The sequence below is a fragment of the Dromiciops gliroides genome, chromosome 4 (assembly GCF_019393635.1).
Source record: "Dromiciops gliroides isolate mDroGli1 chromosome 4, mDroGli1.pri, whole genome shotgun sequence".
Lineage (NCBI taxonomy): Eukaryota > Metazoa > Chordata > Mammalia > Microbiotheria > Microbiotheriidae > Dromiciops > Dromiciops gliroides.
Window position 1 is genome coordinate 375,600,624 of NC_057864.1, and position 27,595 is coordinate 375,628,218.

The 27,595-nt window shown below is 38.5% G+C and overlaps 1 protein-coding gene across 4 annotated transcripts in view; it reads left to right on the plus strand.

Annotated features, from left to right (window-relative positions):
* The window catches only part of ARFGEF3 (ARFGEF family member 3), a 234,028-nt gene that overhangs the window by 42,601 nt on the left and 163,832 nt on the right, over positions 1 to 27,595 (plus strand). For all 4 annotated transcript variants that reach the window (XM_043964806.1, XM_043964804.1, XM_043964805.1 and 1 more), the window contains exons 3-4: positions 18,148 to 18,229; positions 23,949 to 24,080. In XM_043964806.1, coding sequence (XP_043820741.1) covers positions 18,148 to 18,229; positions 23,949 to 24,080 — 214 coding nt within the window. The remainder of the gene's footprint in view (positions 1 to 18,147; positions 18,230 to 23,948; positions 24,081 to 27,595) is intronic.

Genomic DNA, 27,595 nt, shown 5'->3' on the forward strand with positions numbered 1-27,595 from the left:
GTCATTAATGAATGCATATTTCATTGGTATTAAGATTTTGTAGAGATGAGAAAAGAATGTTGACCTTAGTAAATTTAACATCTTGAGGCAGTCACATGATTTGATAAGGGATAGAACACTGGACTTGCAATCATCAACACCTAAGATCAGATGTAGCCTCAGACATTTGCTAGCTGTGTGACCCTGGGCTTAAATGGTAAACCATTTAACCATCATTTACCTCAGTTTTCATACTTATAAAATGGGAATGATAATAGTTGTGAGGATAAGATGAAATAATTTTTATAAAGTGCTTTGCAACCTTAATGTGTTTAAATGCTATTATTATTATTAACTATCCTTTATATTATATCTTGTTTTCCTTTCTTTGTTAAAGTCTTAGCCATGATCTTTTCCATTTTCTTGGGACTTTTTTCCTTCATGTAAATCAATGCTTGAATGCCTTGAAAACCGTGCTGCCTCGAGCATGGATTTCATTCATTATATTGGGTCAAATTGATGGAGGAGGCTAAAAGGGTTAGCAAATAACCTATTAATAGTAGCTATCAATAGTACCTAATAGGGTTAAAAGAGAAACTAAGGTGTGTGTTCTTAAGTAACCAAGATGGTTTGTCCTGTCAACCCTCACCATCAACAGAGACAGGCCACAGAGACCCTAACAGGTAATCAACAATTGAAATGTTTAAATTAGAAGAGAGGACACGTAGAAACTAGGCCTAAGTAAAGAGAGATCAAAAACACAGAGACACTCTGACCTTGGCAAGTTGAGGTATGTTTTTAGGAACATGCGCAGAAACGACCAAATCTGTCCCCAGATTTACCTTTTATGCGTAAATCCCCAACCCACCTGCCTTGGGGGTTGGCTTAAGCCCCCAGGAACTACACTAAATCTGCAAACCAATTTAAATAGTACTGTAATTTTTATTTTATCAACACACCCCAGCCTTGAACAATTAATATCTTTCAATTTTTAAAGTCTGTGTTTTTATAAGCAGTATTTTTAGTTATAGTCATATAATTCCTGTGTGTGGCTTAATAAGTTAGTTCCAAGTGGGGCAGCTAGGTGGTGTAGTGGATAAAGCACTGGCCCTGGATTCAAGAGGACTTGAGTTCAAATCTGACCTCAGACACTTGACAATTACTAGCTGTGTGACCCTGGGCAAGTCACTTAACCCTCATTGCCCTGCAAAAAAAATAAATAAGTGAGCTCCAAGATATTTTATATATCTGTAGTTATTTTGAATGGAATTTCTTGTTTTTTTCTATTCCTATTGGATTCTATCAGTATTACAAGATTTAAAAAAAATATTATGTTAAGCCGTATTTCCCCAATTCTCTTTTTTTTTTTAATTAGAGCCACACAATAGCAAATATATATTGATGTAGGTTGGAGTTTGGAGTTATGTTCTTCCTGGAATTGCTCTCCTTCTTCACTTTCTGTAATGAGTCGACTGTTGGTTCCTTGTTCCTTATGTTGATTATAAGTTCTGCAAGGTGAGATGACAAGTGTCCCAATTGTACTTATAAGAGCCTTAAGTAGCTCAAGAACCTTAAATTATATCTACATAGAAGTGCATTTGGAAACAACTACTTCAATTTATCCTGATGGTAAGGACTGATTTCCACAATGTTTGACAAGCTTCCTTTGCCTTGCATTTGATATAGTTTTAAGGTCAGAAAACTATCATTGCAGACTTTTGTTTATTTCTTTAGGGATAGTGAAATATAGAATGTATGATATAAGCAGCTCTTTAGATATATGCTTTTTAATCAAATTAACTAAAGGTGCTTTGATGCCTATGCTTTATACCGTTTTAGCATAAGTGAGTGTTTTGCCAAAAAACATCCCCCCCCATCTAGTGATTATTGTCACATAGCTGGTATGATTATCTCTTAATCCAATAAATACTCTTCTGGAGTATTAACTCTAAGTGGTACCAGAATACAATAAGGATCTATGATTACATGTGCTTTGCCAGAGTGCCCTCCACATACAGATCCTAATTTATCTGTGATTTTTTTGGAAAAGTCAAACCTTGGGCATTTTCTGAGGCATACCACAGTTAATTGATTTGCCCAGGCCTTGCAGTAACTAATTGTTGTTGTTTGGGATTTAAACTGTTGAGTTTCAAACTTTTTGAGTCAACCCGTTGAAATTTGAATCCATTTCTTCCTGACTCCAAGCCAAGCACTCTTGCCATTATGTGATGCTATTAACTTTGCGTTAAAGAATATTTTTTTTGGGGGGGGGCAGGGCAATGGGGGTTAAGTCACTTGCCCAGGGTCACACAGCTAGTAAGTGTCAAGTGTCTGAAACTGGATTTGAACTCAGGTACTCCTGAATCCAGGGCCAGTGCTTTATCCACTGTGCCACCTAACTGCCCCCCCCCCCAATTAAAGAATATTTTTTTTGTTTGTTTTTGTTTTGTTGTTTGTTTGTTTTTAGTGAGGCAATTGGGGTTAAGTGACTTGCCCAGGGTCACTCAGCTAGTAAGTGTTAAGTGTCTGAGGCCGGATTTGAACTCAGGTACTCCTGACTCCAGGGCCGGTACTCTATCCACTGCGCCACCTAGCTGCTCAAAGAATATTTTTAAAAAATGAGTTTATTTTAAAAGTACTGAGTTTGCTTTTACAATTATGATAAAAATGGCACATAGTAAATAAAAGGGTGGATAAATAAAAAGGGGAGGAAGGGACAATGACAATTCAAAGAACCCTCTAATATGGAAAAATGTATTATAAAAAGACTCACTCTAAGTTAAACTACTTACTTTGAATCTTATTCCCAATTTGGATTATTATTACAAATTCCAGTGGAGGAGATATTAATAAATATTTAATACCTTTTATTATTTTTTTAAGTAAAATTTTATAGATATCTTTGTTTTCACATCATCCACATTTGCAACTATATAATTCTCCCACCCTCTTCCCAGAGAATCATCTTTTATGATAAAGAAGAAAAAAAGTTGTGTAGTACTAAATAGGCAAGAAGCATTTATTAAGCAGCTACTATATACCAGGCATAGACAACTGGGTACAGAGGCACAGTGGTCCAGCGCATAGACCCCTGGGCCTGCAGTCAGGAAGGCCTAAGTTCAAATCTGGCCTGAGGCATTTACCAGTTATGTGACCCTGGGCAAGTGATTTAACCCTGTTTGACTCAGTTTCCTCATCTGTCAAATGAGCTAGAGAAGGAAATGGCAAAACCACTCTAATATCTTTGCCAAGAACATCCCAAATGGGATCACAAAGAGTTGGACATGACTGAAATGACCGAACAACAACAAATATTCCAGGCACTGGGCTAAGCACTGCGAATATAAAGAAAGGCACAAAAACTAGAACCTGTTTTCAGGGAGCTCAGCATCTGCGGGGAGAGACAACATGCAAACAGCTCTGTCCAAACAAGATCTATACAAAAGAAATTGGAGATGATGAACAAGGAAAGACACTAGCACTAAGGGGAATCTGGAAAGGCTTCTCATAAAAGGCGGATTTTAGCAGAGATTTGAAGGAAGCCAGGAGATGGAGATGAACTAAAGCAATGATAAAGAAACTAAAACCAATATTTTGAAAAAGTCTTGTGCTCTATGCGGTGTTCCACAACCAAGTCCCCTATCCCTGCAAAAAAAGTAAGGGTTGGGGCAGCTAGGTGGCGCAATGGATGGAGCACCAGCCCTGGATTCAGGAGGACCTGAGTTCAAATCCGGCCTCAGACACTTAACACTTACTAGCTGTGTGACCCTGGGCAAGTCACTTAACCCCAATTGCCTCACGAAAAAAAAAAAAGAAAGAAAAGAAAAGAAAAAGAGAAAAAAAGTAGGGGTTGGGTGGGGTGGGGTGGCAGAGATGTCTTCAAATATCCCTTCCTCCGAGCTAAACCTAGTCATTATAATTTTATAGCTTTCAGTTTGATTCATTGCTGTTGTCCTTTCCATTCACATTGTTGAGGCCACTCTTTATGTTTTCCTGGTTTTGCTTATTATGCTTATTGTTACAATCTAGGGTTCTATGGAGTAGAGTTATTGGGGAGTGACATTAATGTTTAAAAGAAAAGCATCCTTGGGGCAGCTAGGTGGCGCAGTGGATAGAGCACTGGCTCTGGAGTCAGGAGGACCTGAGTTCAAATTCAGCCTCAGACACTTGACCCTGACTAGCTGTGTGACCCTAGACAAGTCACTTAACCCCAATTGCCTCACCAAAAGTTTTTTAAAAGCATCCGTAAAATATGTATTTTTAGAAAATGACTTAGTCTGGTCCCTTCATTTTACAGATGAGGAAACCCAGACCCAGAGAGATCTCATGGGTAGTAAGCAACAGAGCCAGGATTAAGAACCAGGTTCTTTGGGCTTCTGAATTATGCAGGTGGTGTGAGCTTTGGCTATATGTCTAGCAAAGCTGCATTTTTCTGGGACCCAGTTCCCAAGTGTAAAATGGGGTTAATTTTTATACTACCTCCCTCCCATTATTGCTTTTTAAAAAGTGCTCTAGGGGCAGCTAGGTGGCACAGTGGATAAAGCACCAGCCCTGGATTCAGGAGGACCTGAGTTCAAATCCAGCCTCAGACACTTGATACTGACTAGCTTTGTGACCCTGGGCAAGTCACTTAACCCTCACTGCCCTGCCAAAAAAAACAAAAAACAAAAAAAAGTGCTCTTAGCACTTTTTGAAATCTGAAAATTATTATTATTAGAAAATTGGTATTCAGTGTTACGTATCATATTTTGCCATTCCTTGTCTGTGGGGAAAGGTAGCAAACAAGCATTTCTATGAGACCTATCTACTACATGCCAGGCATTCTGCCTAAACACTTTATAAATGCTATTTTATTTGATCTTCACAACAATAACCCTAAACAATAAGTGCTGTTATTATCCCCATTTCATTGTTGAGGAAACTGAAGCAAACAGAGGTTGAATGACTTGCCCAAGGTCACACAGCTAGTACATGTTTGAGGCCAGACTTGAACTCAGGTCTTCCTGACTCTAGGCCCTGAACTGTGAAACCTAGACACCTATTGTTTTCTCTTTCCTGACCTTAAAGACTGTGCTCAGAACTGGGGATGGAAGGGTAAAAGTGGAAGGTAAACATGATTGTGTCTCTCCAGGGACAGCAATTGAGACCACCCAAGTCCTCGGTGGATGTAAGGCTTTGTAGACCCAGCAGGAGGAGAAGAGATGAGGGTGAAGTTTTTAATCAACTCTGCTCTATTCCCAGAGAGCTCAGCAGAGTTCTTTCAGCAAATGATTATACAAAGCCTTAGTTTTCCTGCAGAGAGTCCTGGGATCCTCGTGCTAGTGTCCTTCCCAGAAATGGCTTTCCTTCACCCTTAGAACAGCAATTGCAATTGTCTGGCATTCAGGCTGCTGTCGCAACTATTTTTAGCCTGCCTCCTGTGGGTCTGGGCCTGAGCTAGCAGTGGAGCCAAGATGGCCCAGGGCTCTAGGAAACTTCCAAGAATTCAAATTTTCAGGTAACTTCTGTATTAAAATCCTTCCCAGACATATAAATTGTGCATTAGTGAAGTGCTACATGCTGGGTTGCACATAGCCAGGGATTCATATATTAGGTGATTGGGTTACTCACTGAAGAGATGTCTTATTACGGGAAGCCTGCTGAGAATAGCTTCCCAGGCCTTAGCTTTCTGTCCACTCACATCCATTAGAATCTGACATCCATTTAGTATTGAATAGTGGCGTTAGGATAAGGATGGATCTGCTCTGGTTGGATTGGACCAGAGAGAAGTGCCCCAAATACAGAGCTGAAGCAACTAGTGGTTATGGTAGTTGTTGTCTAGCCATTACAACTTGTAGACATGACAGACAATGGATGATTGTAAGACAGAAGAAAGTAAAGCAAGAGGTCTGGATAAAATCATGAAATGACTCTAAGTGTTAGAAAAATAGCAAATGACTTAATATAGTATCCTAGTATTTATCAATTTTTTAAAATGATGGTCTGCCTTATGTTGATGTCCCTTCAGCTGTGTTTAGGTAGATCTGACTGTGATTGTTATCTTTTTTCTTCTCTTTCAATGATTAATTTGCTTTACAGAAACGTGGCCAGATGCTTTCAAACGATTTTCATCTTGTACATCTTTTATGTAGATATTTGCTCAATTTCTATTAATGTGGGAGAGTGCATTTTATATTACTCCAAAGAGCATTCCTTTTCTCCCCATGTGGCAAAGATAAAAATGGAAGACTTGGATTTTATTTATTGACTTATTGACTTTATTTTCAAATAAATTTAAAGCATCTCCCAATTTTAGAGAAAATTCGAAGACAGAAAGACACAGCTAGCATCTCAGTGCATCCTAAGCATTTCAAATGGCAAGCATCATCATGATGGGTAGATGAGGTCAGGATCTGAAGGAGAGAAGGTTATGCCTATGTATTGTTAGAAGGATGAGATATTAGGTTTGTTGAAAATTAAATATAGTTTTTATCTGCCTCTCCCTTGGAAAAACTAATTAATAAACAGATCAGAGAAATTAATTTTATATCTCCTATAAAAATCAATAATAATAATAGCAACAATAATAAACATAGACATATCTTCCACAGAACAAAACCAGACCAGAGAACATAATGTCCACTACAGGATAAACCAGATCAGAGATAGACAGAAAAAAATATCAATTTATTTTGTCCCAAGAAGAAAGAACTATGATCATGTAGAGAGCCCCCTCCCAAGAAGGGAGCTCAGAGACTCCCTCTTTCTGAGGCTATATAAGGGTTCTTTTGTCCACTGGTTTATAGAGTGCTATCAGTTTCAATAGTATGAATCAAATTCAACCCAGAAGCAAAAGCAGTTTAACAATTTCAGTTATAACAAGTATGGAGGAAATACAGAAGCATCATGATATGATTACAGGATTCCAAAGAAAGGTTTGGCTAGGATGAGGATGTTCAGATATTCCCATAAGATAGGGACTCACTATCCTGAGGGAAAAAGAAGTCACCAGGTAGGGACTTTTATCTGCCAGCTATCTGGGTTCAGCTGAAGGATATTTGGTCCTTTTAATCCAGGGTTTCATAAAAAATACTTTTGGATAAGGCACCTCCATCAAATTCAGATGATCCATACATTCATATTAAGAGGTTTAACAATTAAGCTTTTTTGTTTGAAAAACATTTTTCTTTACAATTCAACAGCAGAACTTACTGTTGTTTATTAGAAGGCACACTGAAACAGTAATCAAGAAACTTGGATTCAAGTTTTGGAGGAAGTTAGGTGGTCCAGTGGATAGAGCACTGAAGACCTGGAGTCAAGAACACTTGAGTTCAGAGTGGTTTTAAAAGTACAGGGATCATTAGGATTTGCTGGGGTGCTTGCCCCACAGAAGCAGCACACCAGCATGGGAAAGAGAGCAATAGGTTTCAGGGTGACAGTGGAGCAAGGATCCTGCATCTTTCAGCCAAGGTGAGATCAGATAACAACAACAACAACAACATTTATATAGTGTTTACTATGTGCTGGGCACTGTTCTAAGCATTTGAAAAATATCACATATGATCTTCGCAACACCCCTTGGAAGTAGGTGCTAATATTACCCCCATTTTACAGATGAGGAAATTGAAGCAAACAGAAGTTAAACAACTTGCCCAGGGTCATATAGCTAGTAAGTGTCTGAGGCTGGATTTGAACTCGGGCCTTCCTAACTCCAGATCCATAACTCTGTACTGTGCTACCTGACTGTCCAAGTGGAGAATGAGATTTCAGTGTCCAATCAGGAGGAGAAAATGGGAAGGGGCTGTTGGCAGGATGATTGGGAATGAGGTCTGGGAAGAAGGGAAGGAGGTGAGAGAAATGATTATTTTCTCTCTTGTATTAATAACTAAATATTGAATCAGGACCAAGGTTTTCCTCTTTTCTACTTCTTCATCTAGAAATCAACCAGGGTGGGAAATCTTTTTCAAAGACTTAACCCAGCGTGGATGGCTAATATCTAACCAAAGATAGTAAAAGAAATTCTTATTTTAGGCTAATGGGTGGATTCCTGCTAATTGTGTTTACTTAGACAAGTCTAGGAACATGTGGATTCTCCCTTTTGTCAGATAGGTGATATGGAAATTGATTAGTCTCTTTGACCAAGATTGGTACCTACCTCTAGACTCTCATCCAATGTTATCAGCAATATTCATTTTCTCACTAATTGTTAACCAGTCAGAGTTGATTGCCACGCTCAGGAACTCCTGCTCTTCCAAGGGCATATAAACTGTGAGCCCACCACCTGAGGGATCTTTGGCATTTTGAGAGTGTCACTGATATCTTTTATTAATAGTTTGGTAGTCTTATTAATAAAAGGAGTACAATTGCACAGAAACTATGCTTCTTGTGGAAGGAAGGGCAAGTAGGAAGCATTGAAGAAAGCCATCATGTGCTTCTTGCCCCTACTCTTCTAACTTTTTATTGTGGTGCACAGAAAAGAATACACATGCTGTAGATATGGTGTGAACAGGGTGGAGTGCAATGAGACTGGCACTTCCTTGTTTCTGAAGGCCTCTCTGAATGCAGTGGAAGTTTGCATTAGCTTTGTATTAGGGTTCCCCACCACGGTTTTGAATCCTATTCAGCTTGCAGCCCACTAAAACCCTCAGATTTTTTTTTCAGACAAACTGCTGTCTTCCCCTAGTTTCTTCTTGTAGAGCCCAAGTGTAGGAATCTATATTTATCCCTAATAAATTCATCCCAGTGCGATAATCTTTAATGATTTTTTTGGGGGGATACCCGACTGTCATTATCCATTTGCTAGTTATATAGCCATGTCACCCTAAATCACTTAATCTCTATGAATTTCAGTCAACAAGCGTTTATTAAGCCCTTACTGTATGCTAAGGCACCATGCTAAGCACTGGGAATACATACAGGCAAAAAGAAAGAGATTCCATGAGGAACTTACATTCTTTTTTTTTTTTAAGTAATAACCATTTCTATTTATAGTTTTGAGTTCCATTTTTTCTCTCTCCTTCCTTCTTTCCCCTCCCCCTCCCTGAGATGGTAAGCAATCAGATATGGGTTATACATGTACAATTATGTGAAACATTCCCATATTGGTAATTTTGTACAAGAAAACTTGAATAAGGGAAAAAAATGAAAGAAAGTGAAAAATAGCATGCTTTAGTCTGTGTTCCATCAATATCAGTTCTTTGGAGTTGGATAGTATGTCTCATCAATAGTCCTTTGGGATTGTCTTGGATCATCATATTGAAAGGAATTTACATTTTAATGGAGAAACACATAAAATGAGGAAAAGAGAGAAGAAAGAGAGAGGGCTAGGGAAATAAAGTACCTGGGTGGGAGCATGGAGAAGTCAGAAAATTCAAGAGCAGAAGGAAGAGACAAATGAAGAGTGAGTGAGCATGGGACTGGACTGAGTAGTTCCTCAAAATGGTGGTTGGAGAAAGAACTCACCAATAGGAAGTCAGAGCCTCAGGGCCTCAAAATGAGAATAATATTTTTTGTCAGAGCTAGGATGAAAGATTTTTTTAAACCTTAAGGAGTGTGTGTATGTTAGCATGAGCTATTTTTTTTTCTTGAAGTACTTAAAAATATTGAGTGGTATTTAATTTTATCCAATTACATGCAGACAATTTTCAACATTCAGTTTTTGAAAGATTTTGAGTTCCAAATTTTTCTCTCTCCCTTCTAATCCCCTACTCTCCAAGATGACAAGCAATCTGCTATAGGCTATACATGTGCAATGATAGAAAACATTTCCACATTAGTCATGTTGTAAAAGAAGAAACAGAACAAAAGGGGGAAAATGGGGGGAAAAACAAAGAAAAATAGTCTGCTTCAATCTGCAATCAAACTCCATCAGAAGTATGAACTATTATTATTAGCAATCTGAAGAGTATGACAGGGACTTTGGAGTTATCTAGTCTAGACTTTCCCCTGGTGTTTTGTGAAACAGGAAGTAATTGAACATTCAGGGATATGAAGCTTTACTTGATGGCAAATTTTATTGGAAATTCACATCTATCCCCTTCATTGAAACACAATAACTAATAAATAAATACGGGACAACTTTCATTTTTTCCCCTGTTTGTTATTTCCCCTTTGCCTGCTTGCCTTCCTAGTTTAATGAAGCTGGGCTGCCAACCATAGCAGTGTAGTTAATGAAAATAGGCTTACTTTCCTTGATATCATTTGCTGCCAGATCCTGAAGTTAAAATACTTGCTTTGTAGATCTGCAGCATAAAACCAAACAAAACAATGCCATTGTATGGGAATGGGATACAGAGAGCTTCTGCCTTCATTGACTCAGGCAGGAAAGAATTTCGTATATTGCCTTTGCATGAAAATTAAGAATTTACTATCAGAGAATACCAATTTTTGAGGTGCCCTTTCCCCATGTGTCAGCATCAATAAAGGATCAAAATATTATTCTGTATGCGTTATAATGAAGAGTAATTGTGTGTGTTATCTACCATCTCCATTAGAAATTTCACTAGTAGATTAAATTAATGGGTCATTATTCTGTTCACATTAAATTCCTTTCTTTTTGAATAAAGCAGCAGGGTTTAAAAATGTTTTTCTGCAATAATCTATAGATTGGAATATTGGTCCTCTCTAATTGACTTCTAGTTGTATCCCTTCCCCCATTTGTGTCAGGATTGTTGGGTATGTGGAGAGAGGTCGGTGGCAGAGTGTAACACAGATTAATGGAGCTATGGGAGGGGACCTTCCTCCCTCAAGATAGGGAGAATGCCTTCTCTAGGACTCCTACCATAGGACCTGACCCCCAACTCCTCCTGAGTTACAGTGACCATTATGGAAGAATGTTCCACCCCACGTGGAGAATGTAGCCTTTTGCTCAATACTGATAACAAAGACTCCTTGCTGAATATGGAGGATCCCTCCTCTCTGTTTACTTTAATTTTGGCTGACCTTAAACCCTCAAGAACTAAAATTTTCTCCTTAAGGTTAGTGTCATATGGTGCCCCAGACAAAATGCACTCTTCTTTCAGCAGTAAGCCCAAGTCCCCACTTGCAGGTAGTCCCTTCAGGTTTTTAGCTACCACTGTTTCTTGTGTTGTCTTTACTCTTACTTCCAGGGTCTGACACAGACTAAGTGCTTAATAAAAAGAATGTTGATTGATTGACTGATTACCTCCCAAAATAACACAAATGCTTCTTTGGATTTGTAAAGAATAGGTTTAATATTACTACTGTTTGGATATTTGGATGGAACTGTGATCTCATCACTGCTCCTATCCTATATAAAATTCTTCACATAAGTCTTCCATGGAGGACTGATCCAAGGCTTGGAATTCTTTCCTCTGGTTCTCTTGATATGTTGTGTGTCATTGTAACATTCCAGATATCTAACCCCTGATAACTGTTATCATTCCTACTACTTGACAAGTTACCTCATTTTCCACTCATAACTATTCTTGAGGATTTATTAAAACAAGTCATCTTTAATTGTGTGATCTCGGGGCAGCTAGGTGGTACAGTGGATAAAAGCACCGACCCTGGATTCAGGAGGACCTGAGTTCAAATCTGGCCTCAGACACTTAACACTTACTAGCTGTGTGACCCTGGGCAAGTCACTTAACCCTTATTGCCTTGCAAAAAAAATTTTTTTTTAAAATAGTGTGATCTCATCGCCTCCTGACTTTTCCAAGAGATTGTTCCCACTGTTATTTCCACCCTCTCATACCTCCAGCCTCTGCCTATCTACTGGCTTATTCCCTGCTGACTACAAATAAGCCCATGTCTCTCTCTCATCTTAGTTATTGTCCTATATCTCTCCTCTCCTTCTTGAAAAAGTGGTGTGTTCTAGGTGCCTTCACTTCCTCTCCTCCTACTCTCACTCCTTGTAATCTGACTTCTAACTTCATCATTCAACTGAAACAACCCTCTCCATAATTAACAATGATTCCTTAATTGCCAGATCGAATGGTCTTTTCTTAATTCTCATCTTTCTTGTACTGTCTGCAACCTTTGAGATTGTTGATCACCATCTCCTCCTGGTTATCTTTCATCTATACGTATTTACTGTTCTCTCCTCCTTTTCCTTCTACTTACCTGCCACTCCTTCTCATTCTCCTATGTTGGGTCTCCATCTAGTTCACACCTAATAAACATGGGTATTCACCAAGGCTTGGTCTCCAGCCCTCTTTCTCTTCTCCCTAGGTACTATCTCACTTGTACAACTACCATGAGTTCAATGACCATATGTTATGCAGATGATTGTCAGATTTATATATCTGACTCTAGTCTCTGTCCTCAGCTACTAGCCCCATATCACCAATAATCTTTTGGACATTTTTAACTGGATGTCATGTAGGCATCTGAAACTCAACATATTCAAAACAAAACTCATTATCTTGTCCTCCACCCCAAACCCTCCCTTCTTCTAAACTATCCTATTAATGTTGAGCAAAGGGTACCACCATTCTCCTAATTACCTAGGTTCCCACCAGCCTTGGTGCCACCCACGACTTCTCAATCTTAATCACACCGCATATCCAATTTCTTGTCAAATGTTGTTGTTTCTACACTTCCACAACTCTCGAGTATTCCCCTTCTCTGTACCCACAAAGCCATCACCTGGAAATAAGTCTTCCTCACTTCTCAATTGGGCTATTCCAGTAGAACTCTAGTTGGTCCCCCTGCTTCATTCAAGGCTCGCCTTTCCCTAATCCAGCCTCCCCTCAGCTGCCAAAGTGATTTTCCTAAAGTGCATATCTGACCAAGTCAACCACTCTCTTCCTTATTTGATAAACTTTAGTGACTACTGCTACCTCCCAAATAAAATATAAAACCCTGTTTGTTATTTAAAGCCCCTTCTCACCGTTCCAAGCTTCTTATACTTTTCTTTCTTTCTTTTCCAAGGCAATGAGGGTTAAGTGACTTGCCCAGGGTCACACAGCTAGTAAATGTCAAGTGTCTGAGGCTGGATTTGAACTCAGGTCCTCCTGAATCTATGGCCAGTGCTTTATCCACTGCACCACCTAGCTGCCCCTATACTTTTCTTTCCTACACATACTCTATGATTCAGTTACAGTGACCTTCTGGTTATTCCTCACACATTATAGTCCATCTCCTGATTCCATGCCTTTTTATTAGCTATCTCAACTCAAGATGTTGCCCTCCACCAAAGACTTTCTCTGTTCTCTTCCTCCTCCCCTGGTACCTTCCTTCACAAATTACCTTCCATCAACACTACATATACTCTTGTATATACATAATTATTTACATGTCTCCCCCATTAGAATGTGAGCTCCCTAAAGGCCTGGACCATATTTTCACTTTTCTTTCTATTCTTAGCACCTAGCATAGTACCTGGCACATAATAAACACAAGCATTTAATAATTGTTTGTTGACTGCCTGCTAAAGCCTTTTTTTATGCTATTATTCATTTTTATGTACTTTGTTATGTATCTGGATTAGCTAGTATTCTAACTTGTTTTTGAATCACAACACTGACATTTCACAGAACCCAAGAATTTCAGAGTTGGAAAAGACCTTAACTACCATGGAAAGTCTACACCAACCCAAAATCCCCACAAAAGAATTCCCATTAAAACACACTTGACAAATAGTTATATAGCCTTGCCTGGAAGATAATGAGGAAGATCTCATCTCTTTCTGATGCATTTATTTTTCTGTTTTGTTTTGTTTTTTATTTTTGTTTTTTGTTGTTTTTTTTTTTCAGGACAATGAGGGTTAAGTGACTTGCTCAGGGTGACTAGTGACAGCTAGTAAGTGTGAAGTGTCTGAGGCTGGACTTGAACTCAGGTCCTCCTGAATCCAGGGCCAGTGCTTTAGCCACTATGCCACCTAGCTGCCCCCCCAATGCATTTAGAAAATCCATTCTTTTGGGCAACTTCTTTCCAGTGTTCCAAGGTTAGTCCTCTGAGGCCAAGTAGACCTAGAACCAATTGAATTCCTCTTCTTCCTGTAGCCCTTCTGATATTTGAAGATGCTAGTCCTGATACTCTGGAAATGACCTTAGAGCTCATCTAGTAGTATAGTACCTTCATTTTGCAGGTAAGGAAACTGAAGCCCAGAGAAATTCAATGATTTTCCCAAAGTTACTGAGGTATTAAATGGCAGAGCCAGGCTACAAACCCATATCCTTTGATTGTGAACCATCTTCTGCTATACTATACTGCCCCTCACACTTTCTCTCTTGTATCCCTACTTGGCCATTTGCCTGTATTTGTGATCAAGATAGCCAATAGTAAAAATTTTATTCTGTAGCCATGTAATAGATTTTCTTGGTGCTGTGTTGTTTAAAATTTAAATTGTGGTCACCTTAAATTAGAAGCTTTAGCACCAGTCTTTGGGCATTAAGCATTTATTAAAACATACCAGATATTAGAAAAAAGAGAACACGTGGAGTTAAGAAAAGGCCTATCTAGTCTAGAGTTCCAACCTGGTCGGGTTCTTCCTCAAGTCCTCTGCCACAAGCCTGCTTCAATCACGAACTCCCCTCAAACTGAGTGTGGAAGCTTTTTATAGGTCTGGAGCAGAGGCGGTCCTTACACACTGCTTCAAGCTGATTGGTAGGTGTCATCCCAATCCATTGGTTCACTGGACTTGAAGGTGGTCTTGAGTTGACTTCAAAGTCCTCAGCTTCTGAGAACAATACCTTCTTAAGGACCAGCCTGGTGTGGTTACAATCTAATTAACTTGAAATAGGCTAATCAGTAAAGTCAATCACTCTCACTTAATTCAATCAGTTTAGATTAATTTCCAGGTGAGCCTTTGAGTAGCTGCCAAATCACATTATTTTCTCACAGTGCCAACCTAACTGGCTTGTGAAAGTTCTGAATTTAATTCATTTTCATCATACTAGTTGTCATCTTCCTGTGTTAGGGAAATTCCCTATGTGAGGAGAAGGAAATTGAGTTTACACAAAGATCAAACAAGGTCTCGGGACATTCATAGAGAGCCAGGATATCACATAACTGAAAGCAGGATGAATGGGTACCAGGTAAATCAATGCCCAGAGCTAAAGCACCAAGGAATCAGGAAGAGGGAATTGAACCATGGGTCATATGACCACTAAGGATACCTAGGATGCCTCAGGATTTTGTCTGATAGTTTATGGGTCAGGTTGTATTTTGAAAGACTATCTTATTCTTGCTCTTCTGATTCTTATAGTCTGGATTTAACTGGGCTGGGCACTTCGTACAGGTTTTCACATCAGCTGAACTTTGCCTTCCTCTTTATATATGTGTTTATCAGCACATGCAGAGCTGTTATTTCAGTAAAGATTTAGATGGTTAGATGTGTAATACTCTTTTTTAAATAATAAAAGTATTTTATTATTTTCCAGTTACATGTAAGATAGTTTTCAACATTTGTTTTTAGGAGATTTTTAGTTCCAAATTTTCCTCCCTTCCTTCCCCACCAAGACAGAAAGCAATCTGATATAGGTTATATATGTACAATCACATTAAACATATTTCTCCATTAGTCATGTTGTGAAAGAAGAATCAGAACAAAAAGGAAAAACCTCAACAAAAAAGTAGAAATAGTATGGTTCAATCTGCATTCAGAATCCACAGTTCTTTTTTCTGGATGTGGAGAACATTTTCCATCATGAGTCCTTTGGAATTGTCTTGGATTATTGTATTGCTGAGAAGAGCTAAGTCTATCACAGTTGATTATCACATAATGTTGCTGTTACTGTGTACAATATTTTCCTGTTCTCCTGGTTCTGCTCACTTCACTTAGCATCAGTCCACTTAAGTCTTTCCAGGTTTTTCTGAAATCTCTCTGCTCATTATTTCTTATAGCACAATAGTATTCCATTACATTCATATAGCACAACTTGTTCAGCCATTCACCAATTGATGGGCATCCCCTCGATTTCCAAATTTTTACTACTACAAAAAGAGCTACTACATATATTTTTGTACATGTGGGTCCTTTCCCCTTTTTTATGATCTCTTTGGCATATAGACCTAGTAGTAGTATTACTGGATCAAAGGGTATGCAGAGTCCCATAGTTCTTTAGGCCTAGTTCCAAATTGCTCTCCAAAATGATTGGATCAGTTCACAACTCCATCAACAAAGCATTAGTTTTCCAATTTTCCCACAAATTCTCCAACATTTATTATTTCCCTTTTGTGTCATATTAGCCAATCTGATAGGTATCAGGTGGTACCTCAGAGTTGTTTTAATTTGCATTTCTCTAATCAATAGTGATTTAGAGCATTTTCATATGGCAATAGCTTTGATTTCTTCATCTAAAAACTGCTTGTTCATATCCTTTGACCATTTCTCATTTGAGGAATGACTTGCATTCTTACAAATTTGACTTAGTTCCCTATGTATTTTTGAAATGAGGCCGTTATCTGAAACACTGCCTATAAAATTGTTTCTCAGCTTCCCGCTTCCCTTCTAATTTTGGTTGTGTTGCTTCTGTTTGTACAAAAACTTTTAAATTTAATATAATCAAAATTTAGATGTGTAATACTCTTGACAGAATTCATGCAGTTAGAAAAACATTTTTCCCTATTATTCCTCTCTCTCCCATCCTCTGGTTTCCTTTTTGTACCCTTGGGGTTGACAGTGACAGCATGTGGCTTACATGTGAACAGTGAACAGAACTGGAATTCTGTACAGATCACATTCCTAGTTGCTGCCTGTCTAGAGTTGCTTTTGTAACCACAATTAGGTGATGATAAAGATAGTATTGATGCTATTTGCAATAGAAACAGGAAATGACCTGATCTTGTCACTGTGCCTTGCGTCAAAGGATGTACAGAATGAAAAATCCTTATCATGATCCATTTTCCTATAAACTACTTATTCTACAACCAGGGTTGGTTTGACCTGTGGTGGAATGGGGAATGATGTTCTTGGTAATCAAATCTGTTTTCATTTTGTTCACTTACTGTAACTTTGTAGCCCACATCAGATGGAGTACCTAGAGTGTTTCTCATCCTTTGTGGCTGCTGATGTTTAGAGGGATGTTCAGAGATGGAGGTTAGCCAGCTGAGTGGTGGGTGAATGAATGTTCAAAACCTCTGAGCCAATTTCTCTATACTATAGCGATTGTTAATTTTATGATTCATTGGGTAGCTTGCATAACTGCTTTCCTTGTGGTTTCTAAAGGTGAAATACTATGGTCTCTCTTCTCACCCTTAGCAGAGAATAGAGTTAATTTAAAGAGGTGACAGCCTCTATTGGTTAAATTAGAGAAACTTCAGTGTTAACTGCATAGAGGTTCACTCAGAGAAAGTAAAATGAGATTTTTTACTGCACAAGTAGAAATCCTAGATTTCATTCTTACTATCACTGTACCAAAAATTTATTGTTATATATGGGTATCAATAGTTTTGCGGCAAGAACTATTTTGTTTTGTCTGTGTCCCAGTTACTATAGAGTACTCATTGTTTTATTCAATAAGCATCTCATAAGGGCCAGGCTATGAGTAAGTCCTAGGAATACAAAAACATAAATGAAAATAAATTCCTGCCCTCAAGGAACTAAATGCTGTTGTAATGGAGAGGTATAAGGTGTTTGTTGTCGTTGAGTCATTTTTCATTTATTCTTGGTGAACCCATTTGGCAAAAATACTAGATGGGTTTTCCATTTCCTTCCCTTTTTTACTTTTTCCTTTTATCCTCATTTTACAAAAGAGGAAACTGAGGCAAATAGGGTTAAGTGACTTTCCCAAAGTGAAACAACTAGTAAGTGTCTCAGGCCAGATTTGAACTCAGAAAGATGAGTCATCCTGACTCCAGGTCCATCCTATAATGTGTTTAGAGACAACTTAATGCAAAATATATACAAAAATAATTTCTACTTTAAGGAGGGTCCTAGCACCTGGGAGGTGAGGGTATAGTTCATGTTAGGCTTCAGGTAGGAATTAATATGAGCTGGGCCTTGAGGGAAGAGTGGAATTTTATGACATCAAGGCAAAGGGGGAATACACTTGCATTTCTTGTAGGTTTACCTAAAGATAGACAAGGTAAGTAATGTATAAATTCTCATTTCTGCCCAGTTTGTTGTTGTTGTGCTTACAGATAACCAATCCTATTTATGAGTCATTTATTTTTTATTCTTGCCTTTGCAAGAAAGCAGATCAAAAAGCATGACTTGCCAAATAATCTGAGCTATTGTGTTTTTGTTTGTTTGTTTGTTTGTTTGTTTTGTATCTCTTCCAGGGAGAAGTGTCTCCTTCCTCTCCAACTTGCTTTGGAATCCAAGAACATGAAATTGGCTCAGTATGCTCTGGCAGGGATGCAGGTATGACTGACTCCCCTTGAATAGAAGAAGGTGGTTTAGGGTTGTGTCAAGTTTCATTTTGCATTTGCAATCCAGCCGAGGTGAATTTAATTGTGTGTGCTAGAAAATCAATCCTTGAAACTTTACTAATAATAAATTAGACCTTGGGAAGACAAAGGTAGAAAGTCTTCCTATTTCAGCCAGAATTTCTTCAACTGTACTGTTTTTTCTTCTTTTATTAGTTAAAGGACTATCATTGACAGTCTGAAACCCAACTAACTCTCCAGTAGAATCTTTCCTTTAGCATTCTCCTTTTTAGAAGGTAGAGGTAAAACACAAGAAAACTAACTGAGCCGATCAGGGATTTATCTTTTAAAACAACTTGCAAACCAAGCCCTTAAGGTTGGTATAGATCTGGCACCATCCCCTACAATCTTTACAACACTGTAATGTTGTTCAAAAGAATTATGTTGATGATAACTTTAAAGCAGTACAGTTCTTCCTTCAAAGATTTAGTTAGGTTTTCTTTTCTATCTTCTGTTTTCAGATACTATCAGTTCTTTCTCTGTTAGATGGGTTGCAATTTTTGTAAGTCCAGGGTTATATTGGATCATTGCCTTGCTGAAAATAACCACATGCTTCCCAGAAGATCATCTTATACTATTGCTGTTATTTTGTATACAGTACATTTCACTATGCTTCAGTTCATGTAGGTCTTTCCAGGTTTTTCTGATAGTATCCTGTTCATCATAACCTGTATATAGTACCTTGAACTTGACAGAGAATTTTCTTCATAATAGCCCAGCAAAGTAGGTACCATACATTTTGCCATTATAAATCAGTCATCATAACTATTTCCCTCCATTCTATTCCCTTCCCATGATATTTACTCTATTTTCTATCTTCTCAAAAGTGTTTTACTTCTGATTGTCCCCTCCCCTGCTCTGCACTCCCTTTTTTGACCCTTCCTTCCTTATCCTCTTCCCCTCCTACTTTCCTATAGGGTTAAATAGATTACTCCTCCCAATTGCGTGTGAATGTTATTCCCTCTGAGTCCACTCTGATGAGATTAAGGTCTTTGAGCTAATTCTGTGTTCTAAATTTTTCTTCCTCCCTATGAAATCAAGCAATTCAATATGTCACACTTGTGCAGTAATGCAAAACATCTTCACCTTCCTTGTAAGTGTTTTGCTTTTTACTGCTCTCTCCCCCAATCTGCCCTTCCCTCCTTCCCCTCCCCCCCCCTTATTTCCCTCCCCTCCCTCAGGGCAAAAATATATTACTATACCTATTTGAGTATGTATGTTAGTCCTTCTTTGAGCCAATTCTGATGATATTATGGTTCACTCATTCCCCAACTCCTTCCCCCTCTTCCCATCCCCTCCATAAGCTTTTTTCTTGTTCCCTCATTAAATATTAAGTGCCTATTCTGTGCAGAGCACTGTACAAGGCACTGGGGATCATACAAAATTTATAGTCTCTGACCTCATGAAACTTAAGATATTTTTTAATTAAAAAAATTTAATTTTTATTTATTTATTTTTTTTGGGGGGGGCAGAAGGGTAATGAGGGTTAAGTGACTTGCCCAGGGTCACACAGCTAGTAAGTGTCAAGTGTCTGAGGCTGGATTTGAACTCAGGTCCTCCCGAATCCAGGGCCAGTGCTCTATCCACTGTGCCACCTAGCTGCCCCTTTTAAAAATTTTTTAAAATTTTAAAATTTTTTAAATTTTGAGTTCTACATTCTTCCCTTTCCTTCCAGCCCACCCTTACCCACTGAGATGGCAAGTAAAATGATATCAATTATATATGTGAAATCATGACAAACATATTTCCATATTAATCATATCACAAAAAAGCAAAAAAAAAAAACCAAGAAAATTATACTTCAATTTGTACTCGAATTCCTTTTCTCTAGAGATGAATAGCATTTTTTTCATGAGAACTTGGGAATTGTCTTGGATCATTGTGTTGATCAAAGTAGCTGCTTTTCACAGTTGATCATTACAACGTTGCTGCTACTGTGCACAGTGATTTCCTGGTTCTCCATACTTCACTTTTCATCAGTTCATATATGTCTTGCCATTTTTTTCTGAAACCACTCCAATCATCATTTCTTATAGCACATTAGTACTTTATCACAATTATATGCCACAGTTTGTTTAGCCATTCTGCAAATGATGAGCATCCCCTCAACTTCCAAGTCTTTGGCACCACAAATAGAGCTGGAAATATTTTTATATGTAGAGGTCCTTTTCCTTTTTTAAAAAATCTCTTTGGTATATGGACCTAGTAGAGGTTCTAGTGGGGCAAAGAGTATGCAGAGTTGTAAAGCCCTTTGGGCATAGTTCCAAATTGTTTTGCACCAGGGTTGGACCAGGTCACAACTCCACCAACAGTTTATTAGTGTACCTATTTTCCCTCATTCCCTCCAGTATTTGTCATTTCTGATAGGTGTGAGGTGGCACCTCAGAGTTGTTCTAATTTGCATTTCTTTAATCATTAGTAATTTAGAGCATTTCTTCATATGACTATAGATAGCTTTGATTTTTTTTCTGAAAACCACTCGTTCATATCCTTCGACTGTTCATCAGTTGGAGAATACAATATATTTATATTTTGAGGAGCAGTGGCTGAAGCATGTGGGGGACTTGGGTCCTCTCCTGAATATTGTAGTTCATTCAGGTATGACTCCATGGTCGCGCTCCACAGACACAGGTGCTGATTCCACCAGGAAGTAGATGACAGCATTCCCGATTTGGCAACATATTATCTTTTCCAGGTGGCTTCTTTTATGAGGTTCAGGCAGGAAGACATTTGTGGCTCAGTACAAAATTGATTGACTGTAGTTCTGGATTATAGTATAGGTTTCAAATGAATAGAGAATATGTAGTTCTAGTTTACCATGCTAACCTTGAATAATAATAGTTAGCAACTACTATGTGCCAGGCACTGTGCTAAGTGCTTTACAATTATTATCCGATTTGATCCTAATACTAATAACTAACATCTATGTAGTGCTTACTATGTGCCAGGCATTGTGCCAAGTGCTTTACAATTATTATCTTGCTTCATCCTCACAACCACCATTATCATCCCCATTTTAGAGATGAGGAAACAGAGGTTAAGTGACTTGTTCAGGGTTAAATAGCTGCTAACAAATATCTGAGAATTCAGACCAATTGTCTTCCTTTTGTATAGGACTTAATTTATATAAGCAAGATGTGATAGTTACTTTACCCTTGAATCTAATGTAGCACTTTATTTTGTACCCCTCTAGTATTCCTATAATGTAATATTTTATGTTCTAATTACTGAAAATTTTGTTTTATTTCCCCACTAAGAGAAACTAGGTGCACAGAGGTAAATTTTGTGTAGCTCTCCTCTACCAGCCTAGTACTTAGTGCAATCCTTTGTACACATCATTGCCCTATATCTTTACACAATATGAATATTACCAGTGATACATCACTGTACCACCTAGCTGCCCCTAGAAGAGTTAATGCATCTGGAATAGGAAACAGATGGCATACCTCCTATGCAAAGGATCAGGTAGAATGTACTTGAATGTACTCATTTTATGTATTCATATACATATTCAATTTAGTATTCACTATACATATTCTTTGTCAACAATGTGATGTTATACTTCTCTGTTCCTTCTCAAAATGTGCATAGATACATAAAAATGAGGGAACCTAGGCAGCTAGGTGGTGCAGTGGATAGACTCTGCCCCTGGAGTTAAGAAGATTTGAGCTCAGCTCTGGCTACAGACACTTACTAGCTATGTAACCCTGGCCAAGTCACTTAACCTGTGTTTGCCTCAGTTTTCCAGAATGTAAAATAGGGATAATGACAATACCTACCTCCCAGAGTTGTCAAATGAAATGATAATTGTCAGTGCTTAATTGCAGTGCCTGGCACACAGTGGCTGCTATATGAATTCTTATTCCCTTCCTTTTCCCTCTTGTTTCAACCTGCCAGTATTTTCAATATGGCTCCATGTGTGTGATTTCACTGGTTGTAGGAACTCTTTCCACTGGCACTAGCATCTATAGCAGCCCAGAGCTACTTATAACAACCAGCTGCACTGACACAGATTTCAATTCCATTTCACAAGTATTTATTAAGCACCAACTATATTCTCAGCCCCATGTTTGTCTTCAGGAATGCAAGGAGAGGGGAATGTTCTCAGCCCTTAGAACCTATTATTATTTATAGCCTTAAAGGGTTGCCTGAGGTATAAGGCCACAGAGCTAGTGTCAGAGAAGGGATTTGAACTTGGGCCCTACGGACTTTAAAATCTACACCAATATGTGCTACACCATGCATCTACTCAGTTTTTATAAACACACATACTTTCAATATTTCAATTCTTATCCCTTAAAGTTACTGAGTATACAGTATCGTTTTACATAGCTAGTTGTTATACTGGAAATTAACTTCTTCATCCTTTTGGACTGCTTGGTTCTGTGGCCTTCTTCTTTAGAATCAGAAAGGAAGTTTCTTCAGACTGTCTTAGTCCCTGGTATTTTTTTGTGTGCATTTTGTTGTTGTTTTCTTTTGTCATTTTTGGCATGGGTGAAATCCCAATGAGGAATCCCCATTTCCCAATGAAGATCCCAAACTCTTATAGCACATAGAGTTTTAGGGAGTTTCTGAGGCAACTTGCCCAGGATCATATAGGTGTTAAAGTCAGTGCTTAAATCCATCTTGCTGCCTCCCAGGCTAGTGCTCTCACTGGGCTGCATCACCTTTCGGTCCCTGTTTGTCAGTCTAAATTAATTATATAGTTCTTTGACTCAGGATTACTTACCCTTTAGACTAATACCCAAAGTGTCCTAACTCTAATGGATGAAACAGGGGTTGCAGACAAGATGTCTTCAATCTTTTTATTTGTTTGTTTAGTTTAGTTTAGTTTTCTTTCAGGGCAATGGGGGGTAAGTGACTTGCCCAGGGTCACACAGCTAGTGTCAAGTGTCTGAGGCTGGATTTGAACTCAGGTACTCCTGAATCCAGGGCCAGTGCTTTATCTACTGCGCCACCTAGCTGCCCCCCAAAATGACACATATGTTTTTTTTTTATGAGGCAATTGGGGTTAAGTGACTTGCCCAGGGTCACACAGCTAGTAAGTGTATAAAGTGTCTGAAGCCGGATTTGAACTCAGGTCCTACTGAATCCAGGGCCAGTGCTCTATCCACTGTGCTACCTAGTTGCCCCTGATGTCTTCAATCTTTAACCGAGAGTTCTAGAGTACATTTCCACAATAAAGAACTGTTTAAATCAGGGAGCCAGGAGGGTCAGTGTCTAGATAGTGATCTCTGTATCTTGGAAGTCCTGCCCCTTTTTGTTACCCTATGACCAAGCCACATTTGGGATGGGAATATGTGCAGGTGTCTGTAGAAAAAGAACAAGTCTGCTTGTCATACCTGTACCATCTCATTGTCACCCAAACACCTGTTAACCTGACACGTTGGGATTTAACGTTATTCAAAGTTAAAATAAAATAGTTGACAGCAGAATTTGGCTTTTATTTTTTTAATGAAGGTCATTTGACAAAGACATTATCTACTTCAGTCATCAAATGTGTTTTTTTTCACAGCACAGGAACATCAGACCTTTCATAATGGTCTCCAGCTATATGACTCTTGGGTAATAAAAATAACCATCAATATATAATAAGCTACAACAGAGTGAGGCAGCAGGGGAAAAAACTGTCTATGCCTTGTGCCTCTTTACAGAAGCTGCTATCAGATGAGAGATTCGTCTCCATGGAAACAGACTCCGATGAGAAGCAGTTGCTTAATCAGATCCTGAATGCTGTCAGAGTGACTCCTTCTCTCAATGAAGATCTGCAGGTAGAAGTGATGAAGGTTAGTATGACACTCCTCTGGGTCTTGTGTCACTGGAGCAGAGACAAGGTCTGACCCCTTTGAGCTTTGCTTGGGTCTTGTGAAAGACCTTGTTGTATCTGTAGCCCAGCTCATCTTCCTGTTGGCATCCAATTATCAAGCCTGCTTTATTCGATTCTGTTGAAACAGAATGGTCTTGACTTGAGCTGTTGGTGCATTCTATCGTAAATGACAACTGCATGGGATGAAACAAATTCAATAAATCCATGAAGAAATTTGGCCTGATAGGAACAGCAGGAATTTGTCTTGCAATTATTCATCACCTTTTAATAGAATATGCATTAGTTTGATAAAAATGGTCTGTCTTAGGGACACACCTCATCCTTGTTGGAAATTCTGCCTGCTCTGATTTAGAAACCATACAAAATTCTGTTCTTTATCTAACCACTCCCTCCTACCTCTCCAGAACAGACAAGCAAACAAAGAAGGAAAAACAAACAAATCCCCTCCCCGCCCCAAACAAACCTGAATGTTTCTGGTAAATATTAAACTACTCAGACAAAGCCATGCAAACTTAACACACATTTTTAATGGTTAATCTGTAATTCTCTTCCTCACTTTCACTGCATATACACCAGAAAGGAATTGTTGCTATGCTGCCTGATGTAAGCCAGGGAATACATCGAGGTGTCCTACTCCAAACCTTCCCTAGCTTGGCCAAGTTACTTCAACTTTCTGGGCTGACTCAGTTGCCCTCCCTAAATTATGGGGACCAGGAGGGGAATAGTCCCCTCTAGTTCTAAAATTTGATGATTTTGTGGAAGACTGAAAACTAAGGTATTAAGAAGATCTAACATTCATAGTCTCATTGTATTCTCTGACTTGGGACATTAGCCATGAATGGACTATAACTGTTGAGTCTGGCAATTGTTTTCTTTTTTACCAAAACACTGACCCCATGGGTAGAATGATAACCAGCTATTAATGGTAGTTTCTGTGTCAACTTGTTCAGCACATTCCCTTCAACCATTAAGCTTCCAGTATGTGCTTGGGTGGTAGTTACGTTTATGGAAGAAATGAGTCATAATAAATTTAGATCTGGAAGGGACTATGGCCTTTAGAAATCTCTCCCCTAAATGTTGCATTTCTTTTAGAGTTCTTGTATTAAAGAAAAAAATGATGAAGTGCTTCTTCATCTAGAAGATGGGAATCTGCAGAATGTTAAATGATCGTGTCAGTGCCACCACCTGCTTCTCTGACCCCATCCTTTATTTCTAATTCCAACCCAGTGGTGCCTTCTGCTAACTTTGCTGATGACAAGAAATAACACATGTTAACTCTACTGGAAGTAATGGCAGGTGCATCATGGCTAACTTTCTAATGTCACCATAATGGTTTCAAGAAACTGTAGTTGAATTCTGGAACCACATGTAGCTAGGAAAGCCAAGTAAGCAGATCTTTTGAAGGAGAAAAACCAATAATATGGATGAGTGTTCTTAGCAAACAAGGCTTTTATCAAAGTGTTGACTATGAATAATGAGGGCCTTAGTTTCCCTATTGTTTTTTATTTTTCTTTTATTCCTTCTTTTCTTCCTTTATCTTTCTTTTTCTTTCCTTCTTTGTTTCCTCCTTCCTTCCTTTATCTTCCTCCTTTTATCTTCCTTCCTTCTTTTCTTTTCTTCCTTCCTTCCTTCCTTTCCTTCTTTCTTTCCTTCTTTTCTTTCCTTCCTTCCTTCCTTCCTTCCTTCCTTCCTTCCTTCCTTCCTTCCTTCCTTCCTTCCTTCCTTCCTTCCTTCCTTCCTTCCTTCCTTCCTTCCTTCCTTTTGCTAAAGTCTGGCACAGGCAACGTAAAGCATTCAGTTTACAAGAAATCCAGGTTTAAGTGTTTTAATTTATTAGTTATTTTCATTTCTAGGGTTCTCTTGGGGGGAAATTAAGGAATAGTCCCCTTTTGTTTACCACCAAGAGATAGAGAAATTCCATTTAAAATTACTGTAAATAATACAAAATACTTGGGAGTCTACTTGCCAGGACAAACCCAGGAACTATATAAACACAATTAAGTAACTAACAAGTTAATGGAAATAAAATTGCTTTTAGTTTTCTGTGACTTTAATGTTTATTTTTTGTTTTGTTTAAGCAATTAGATCTTGAGGGGTTGGTGTAACATCAGTCATATCTATTAGTGGCCCTACTATACTTCTCTATTCAGAGTTAAAATATGACCCATCCCTTAGTTGTACAGACATATAAGAATCACGGATAATTAGAAGGGATTTTATAGATCACTCAGTCCAGCCCTCTCATTTTATCAGTGAGGAAGCTAGACCTTTCCCTCCCTCTCTCCTCCCTTCTCTTTCTTCTTTTTCTCTCCTCCTTCCCCCTCTGCCAACAGATAGGTGAGTCAATCAATAAACATTTGAGTTCTTACTCTGTGCTAGGCATTATGTTAAGCACTGGAGAAAGAAAAAACAAAAATAGCCCTTCCCCTTAGTGAGGTTGCATTCTACTTGGGGGGAGGGATGAAGAAGGAAGGGAATAACCCCAACATCCAAGATACCCACCCAGTATGTGGAAAGTTGTCTTAGACAACAACTAGCACCTGGGAGAATAGGGGTGGCCCCATGAAGCCATGGATTCTAAGAGGTGGAGGGGAAGAGAGAAAGTATTCCAACCTTGGGGGACAGACAGTGGAAAAGCATGAAGACAGATAATAGAACATTATATGGAAGCAGCAGCAAGTAGGCCACAAGGAGAGATATCTTCTTGTGTATTTTCTTTCTTCTTCTTTTTTTTGTTTGTTTTTTTGTGGGGCAATGAAGGTTAAGTGACTTGCCCAGGGTCACACAGCTAGTAAGTGTCAAGTATCTGAGGCTGGATTTGAACTCAGGTCCTTCTGAATCCAGGGTGGGTGCTTTATCCACTGCGGCACCTAGCTGCCTCCTCATGTATTTTCTTTGGCACCATACATGTTCTTTGTAATTTTGCACCATTCCCTTTTGATTGTTTTGTGGAGATGGTTCTTTCCATTTACATTTTTGTGGTAATTACATAAATCAGAAGTGTCAAATGTGTGGCTAATAAAACTCCTGAGTATACCTGAATCAGATTAAAAGGTTATTGGGAAATATTTACAAAGTAAATTAAAGTACAATAAAATATAAGCAGGGTTGGTTAATATGTGCTTTTCTATGTCAATGACTGGCCCACAGGGATCCTTAGGTATGATTCAGTGGCCCCTATTTCTATTTAAAGTTGACGCCATTATTTTCTTGGCTCTGATACTTCACCCTGCATCAATTCATGTACATTTTCCCATGCTTCTCTGTATTCATCTTATTCATTGTTTCTTAAAGCATAGTAATATTCCATTCCATTCACATAATATAATTTGTTTAGCCATTGCCCAATTGATGGGCATCTTCTTTGTTTCTAATTCTTTCTTATTACAGAAGTACTGATGTAAACATTTTGGTGTATATGGAGGGAAATTTAACTTCTCTTAATGAATGTAGTTAACATACAAAAATTGAAAC